Here is a 6000-nt window from a genome sequence, read left to right as displayed (position 1 = left end):
AGATAAGGACTGGAATGTGCTGTTCCCTCATGGAACTCGAACAAACACAGTGCCCGTTGCCCCTAACATTGCTGTCTCTATGAACTGTCACTAGCTAGACTGTATAGCATTGAATAGTAGGGTGTCTAATGAATTGTAAAGGATTTGGAAGGAACCGATTGTGGGAGAATGAAGATACTGTGACATGTAGACCCATGTTCGAATTTTTATATGTGATCCAAATTAAAACTGCCCAATGTATTGTCATGCTTGGCGTGCAGTTCAGATTGTCAACAGCGCAGCAGCACATTCTTGTTTGCAGGACTGCTAGCGCGCGCCTCTCACGGTTTCAGTTCGTCAGAAAGTGCTCTGATGTAAAGGACATCAAATTAGCTTGTCAAGTTATGCAGGTCGCCAGGCATTCAGGTCCCTGTCTCAAGCCACTGCTTCTAACCGCCATAACGTCTTCACTTTCACACTGACCTTATCAGAGGGAGGACCTCTTTACAAAATTGTGCTATTTATTGCTCCCAAAATAAACTTCCCTCTCATTTCCCTAACGGTTCTCTTTTCACATACTGTTATATTTCTCTCTCTCTCTCTCTCTCTCTGATTTCGAAGGATCAAGTCAGGTCAGCCTGCAACAAACATGCCACATGTTCCATTTCTAACATTTATGGACTTCCCAGTTCATCGGCAACGTCACCGCGGCTTCCTGCCTTGTCTGCTTCATGATGACTATGTCTACTGCACTCCTGACCAAGAAATCCCCTTTGTTTTTCGAGATGCATTCAGTGACGCGCGCAGAACGCATATCTACATCGTTGCATGTCCCTGCAGTGCTTCGGTAAGACCACGGGCGATACTGACAGCGTCAGAAAATAACCCCTGTGCCTACCAACACGGGTAGCAGCTCATCAGGCACAGCGACTGACTACGGCTCGGACGGCCGAGGGATCGAAGTTCGAGTCCCGGGCGGGGCAAGGCTTTTCTCCACGTCATCCAGACCCGTTTTTGGGCCCATTCAGCCACCTATACAATGGGTACGGGGGGTAAAGCGGATAGTGCGTGAAGCTGACCACCCCCTTCCAACTAGCCCCGAGGTCAGGAATACGTGGATCTATACATCAGTTCCCTCATACGTCTTCATGGCGCAGTGCTTAGTTAAGCACAAGGACAACTTTACGTATGCCTTCCGCTTCGTTACTAACCACAGCATCTCCAATTCGTTACGTGGCCTCGTTAGTCGATTGTGGGTAAGTGGCTTTCAGGTAAAGTTCTCCCTGTGCTTAACCAATTAAGTGTTGTGCCATGAAGGTGTATGGGAGAGTGGATGTATAGATCCACATTTTCTTGACCTCGGCACTAGTTGGAGGGGAGTAGTCAGCTTCACGCCTTGGTCGCTTTACCCCCGGCGAAATAGCCCCCGGTACCCATTGGATGGGAGGGTGGGTGGGCCCCAGAGCCGGTCTGGACGCTGTGGAGAAGAAAAACTCTTGACCCTACCGGGACTGACACTCCGATCTCTCGGTCGTCCAGCCCGTAGCCAGTCGCTACACCCACTGAGTTATCCCAGGCAACTGGCTTTCATGTTTCCTAATCGAGTGATGTCACTGTTGCTTTCACAGCAATATTTCGCAGTAAAACCTTATTTCATATGTTAGACGAAGTGAGGTGTTCAACATGCCTTTGGGGAAGACCCTTCATACCAAGTAAGCAGAATGGCCCGGTGACGGAGAAATTTCCCTCTTTGAGGGGCATTTATCGGAACAGCCTTCCCCTTCCCGGCAAGCAGAACGACCTGGCCGCTACCTGTTGAGTGTTTGAGCAGAAGGCAAGTGACTCGGGTTGCGGTAGGTTCACTGTGACGTAACAATACGTCAGCGAGCGGCGGTGCAGACGCGACGAGCGAGCAGCAGAAACGGACGGCCTCGGGCCCAGTGATGGCAGGTAAGGCTGACTAGCTTGTTCTGTGTTTCGTGTGATAAACACGGCGTTAACCGTTACATTGTTGCTATGGAGCCTGAATTTTTAAAAATATTTTTTATGTGAGCTTCAGGCATCAAATTCGTATCTTAAAATTTCATCTTCTTCACTTCCTAGAGTTTTACCCTATCTCAAACACACCCTTAGCAGAAACACGAGCGGGCACTGCCTGCGAACCTTCAAAACCGGAGGAAAACAAAATGTGTTTTTCTGCCTACTCAAATTTAGCTCTCTCTCGCTACCCCCTCCCCAACACACACTTCCTCTTCTTCTTTCCGTTTTGTTCCGGCTTCAGTGCCACCTGAAATGGGTGTACAGCTTCTAACCAAACATTAAACACCACATCAAAAAGATATATGGAGGAACGGCTTTAAAGCGCCACTTATTCCCTAAGTGGCGATCAGCTTTATGTCCCAGACGCTTGACCCCAGGGAAGGAGCTGCCAATAAGCGTTGGGTGCGTGACAGCGGGGACTCAGAGAGTGCCTGGGGACTACCGAGAATATAAATATCTCTCGTTGCTGACGAGAATAGACTCCGATTGCTCGGTTGCCTAGCCCGTGGCCTGATCATTCTACTGACCCAGGCTCAGGCCTGTCTTTAATGCCAGGAAGAAGTGGCAGGGGAAGAGGAATTGGTTTCAGCCTCAGTAGAACCAGTAAGAGACGGTCCCTGAACAAAGTTCCACATTTGAGGAGTAAATCACATGAGGTACATGTGGAGGACGCTTGGTTCTCAAGCAGGTTAGTGTAGCGGTAAATATACCGGCTCTATTTAGAAGCGTTACGACCTCGGCAGAATTACCGCTGTATCCCGAGTGAAATTTAACGTGGTTTTCCTCAGTAAGTCTATGAAAATGCTGGATGTTTTGTTGAAATCATCTAGTGTCAAATTCTCAACGTCTCTACCTTCGTGGCTGTGTTTCAGTTCCACTCGACATTAAGACACGCATTTCAAGCCACTCAACTGCCACAGATTGCGCACGTCACTCACCTGTACAGACATAACTTCAGGCAAGAGTGGCCTAAAACGAAGGAGTCGCAAATAATTCCACCATAAAAATAACGCCAAAATTAATTTGTGTTTCATCCACTGCCTTTTTTTTTATCTTTGTGCCCAGAAGTTTGCAATCTGTTGTACGACTTTCGCAACACACTGTGGATAATGTTAGAAAGTTAACGACGTATCTCTTTTCTATGCAAGGAACTGACAGAACATGGAGTCGGTACAGCTAAGAGCTGGACGGCTCGGGTTCGATTCCCGGTAAGGGAATTAGTGTCCTTAGCGTACTGACAGGTTCTGGGGCCCACCCAGCCTCCTATCAAATGTGTACCGGGGGGGGGGGATTCCGACGGGATTAAAGCGGCAGGAGCGTGAAGCTGACCTCTCGCACCTCTGTCTAGCGCCAAGGCAGAGAATGGTGGAGTTATACTTGCCTTCACAGCACAGTTAGGCACAGGGACAACTTTAGCTTGCACTGATAAGACACGAATCCTGATATGTAGGAGCCCATAAATCGATCCGAAGTGACGTTGGAGGCGTGACGAACCGACAGAACCACGAACTTATCAGCGCAACCGAATCCTGCGGACGGGCCCTGCCCCTTCATTTCCCTGCAGTGTGCAGGACGCCACTGAAACGTTCAAAAATCATATTTTATTGTTCATAGGCCACATTCAAGGAGAGTTCCGTCGTCTGGGATATAGCACTGTCTTGTCCGCTGAAAATCAAACGACGTTTCGAAGGAACATGTCGCCTCCATTTTCAGGATTGAAAAATAATCAAAATGAGAAACCAGCGTGAAGCAGGTTAATCCTTCAGCTTCTTTCTTGTTCGCCTTATGGGGGCTCTCTCTTCCGCGTACTGCATGCTCTGTGCATCACAACTTCTTCATTTCATTATCCTAGTCATGTGCAAATTACAGATCACCTCATCATGCAGTTTTCTCCAACCTCCTGCCACTTCATCTCTCTTCGGTCGAAATATTTTCCTCAGCACCCTGTTCTCAAACACCCTCAGTCTATGTTCCTCCCTTAATGTGAGAGATCAAGTTTCACACCCATGCAAATGGATGAAACCACATTAGATTTTTCAGTTGACCTAATCCTTCCAGCCGCACTATATCGCTGGGGTCAACTCAGCCTCTAACAGAAATGAGTACCAGGAATCTTCCTGGGGGTAAAGGGCAGCCGGTGCGTAAGGCAGACAAGTTCACTGCCATCTGTGAACCGACTCTCTAGAAAATGTGGGAACCTCGATGTCTCACAACCCTATGGACCTCCATGAGCTTTACATTTCACTTTCTTGCGTTTCTACACGCAAGACGAGGAGCCTGGATAGCGCAGTCGTTACAGCGACTGGCTACGGGGCTGGACAGTCGAGGGGTCGGAGTTCGAGTCCTGGCAGAGGCGAGTATTTTCTCTTCTCCACGTCATCCACACTGGTTCTGGGGTCCAGCCAGCCTCTTAACGGGGGCTTTTTATCCAGGACCGGGGCGTGAAGCTGACTACTTACCTCGAAGTAGTGCCGAGGTCAACAATACGTGGATCTATAGATCCAATCCACTGCCCCGTACAACTTCATGGCGCAGTGCTCGATTAGTTAAGCACAGGGACAATTTTCCACGTCAGACGAGGAGCCGAAACGTCCTACACCGAAAGTGCATCCACCGTGAACAAGAAGCTGTCTTTGTGACGCCGTGGGAAACGTGTGGAAAGCTGGAGCTGATGTTCTCACGGACGTGACTGTTTTCTGGGTCGCAGCGCCGCGCAGATGGGCAGAAATCCAACAGTTTCCGGGCAGCTTGTCGCCTCTTTCTTCAAGGTAGAAGTGTTAGTCAAGCGGGAAACCACTAGTTTACTTGGCTTATTCTTCCCCCCTGAAGATAGAAAGCATATGTTCCTCCGAAACTTTGATTGTCGGACTACACGGCGTTAGAAACACAATATTTGTTCTAGCTGTCACAGCCTGCCCGTGTCGTGGGCGTAATTTGCTGCAAATTCCCAGACAAATAGAAATGGTCTGAGTTGCGTTGCTAAGTATTTTAGCAAGTCGCAGCGCACATTAATGGGCTCACCATTGTTAGATGCGCTTCGGTCTTTTAGCACGGGTTAGTCTGCGCAACTCCACGCGACTATTTGACGGCCGTTACCTCTGAAATACACGTACTTATATACAGAAACGTGTGATCACTTGGGGACATTGATACTGTCACGTGTATGCGTGTGACCATAGACGGTGTTTGGATTGGTGAATGGATTTATTGACCACTCACACACACGACTCGGAACAAGAAGCAATTACAGCGCCAACGCTAATTTCCACAACTCACCACAGCAACCGATAAGCCTTTTCTAGCCTGCTGTGTCTTCACCAGCCGTTCCCTGGTAACGGTTTCTAACAGTGGAGATTCTGCAGCTGAACGCGCTTAGGTCCTTTCTTAACGGCTTCCCGTGCAGAACTCTATTTGAACTGAAGTCAAAGTCAAAGTCACACTACGACTGTCGGTCGGTCAGTCAGCCAGTATTTCCGTATTCCGTATTGAGGGGGTGGGTTTCCCCATGCACTTAGACCGGTTAGTGGTCCGTTGTGCGTCCCCCTTAATTTCTACTGTCTCCATACCATACCCTACCGGTACTGATGCTTACTATCAGCCCCTTTCTGCCAGCAAGGTTCCAACCTCCTCTGGCAGTGGTATCTAATAGTTAGTCCCTTTCTGTCAGAGACGTCCCCCTCCTCTGGCAGTGGTACCTAATACTTCCCCCATCTACCGGAGGAATTGGAAACTACTTGGGCAGGAAATGTTGCCTAATTTTGCTCAGAGGTCTCCTAGAGACATGAGGTTCTTTTACGTGCCGTAAATCTACGACACGGGACCCACGGCTTAAAGTCCCTCCCGGAGGACTTGTTCCCTGAATTTTTCCGCCCTTAAAAATTCCACGACCTCCGCCGGGTTTTTGAACCCGCGTACTACGAGTCATGAGGTGGGAACGTTACCTCTAGACTACGGAGGCCGCTCAGTCAGCCAGTAAGTCTT

At 48.9% G+C, this 6000-nt stretch overlaps 1 protein-coding gene across 1 annotated transcript in view; it reads left to right on the top strand.

Moving 5' to 3' along the window:
* The first annotated feature begins 1817 nt into the window (after positions 1–1817).
* LOC111861470 (probable cation-transporting ATPase 13A3) overlaps positions 1818–6000 on the top strand; it is a 53864-nt gene continuing 49681 nt past the window's right edge. The window contains exon 1 of the mRNA XM_023846083.2: positions 1818–1929. Within this exon, the coding sequence (XP_023701851.1) occupies positions 1923–1929 (7 nt within the window). The 5' untranslated portion in view covers positions 1818–1922. The remainder of the gene's footprint in view (positions 1930–6000) is intronic.

This window comes from Cryptotermes secundus, unplaced genomic scaffold, assembly GCF_002891405.2.
Source record: "Cryptotermes secundus unplaced genomic scaffold, Csec_1.0 scaffold693, whole genome shotgun sequence".
Classification (NCBI taxonomy): Eukaryota; Metazoa; Arthropoda; class Insecta; order Blattodea; family Kalotermitidae; genus Cryptotermes; species Cryptotermes secundus.
Note: the sequence above shows the minus strand (reverse complement) of the source record. Positions and strands in the feature narration are given on the sequence as shown.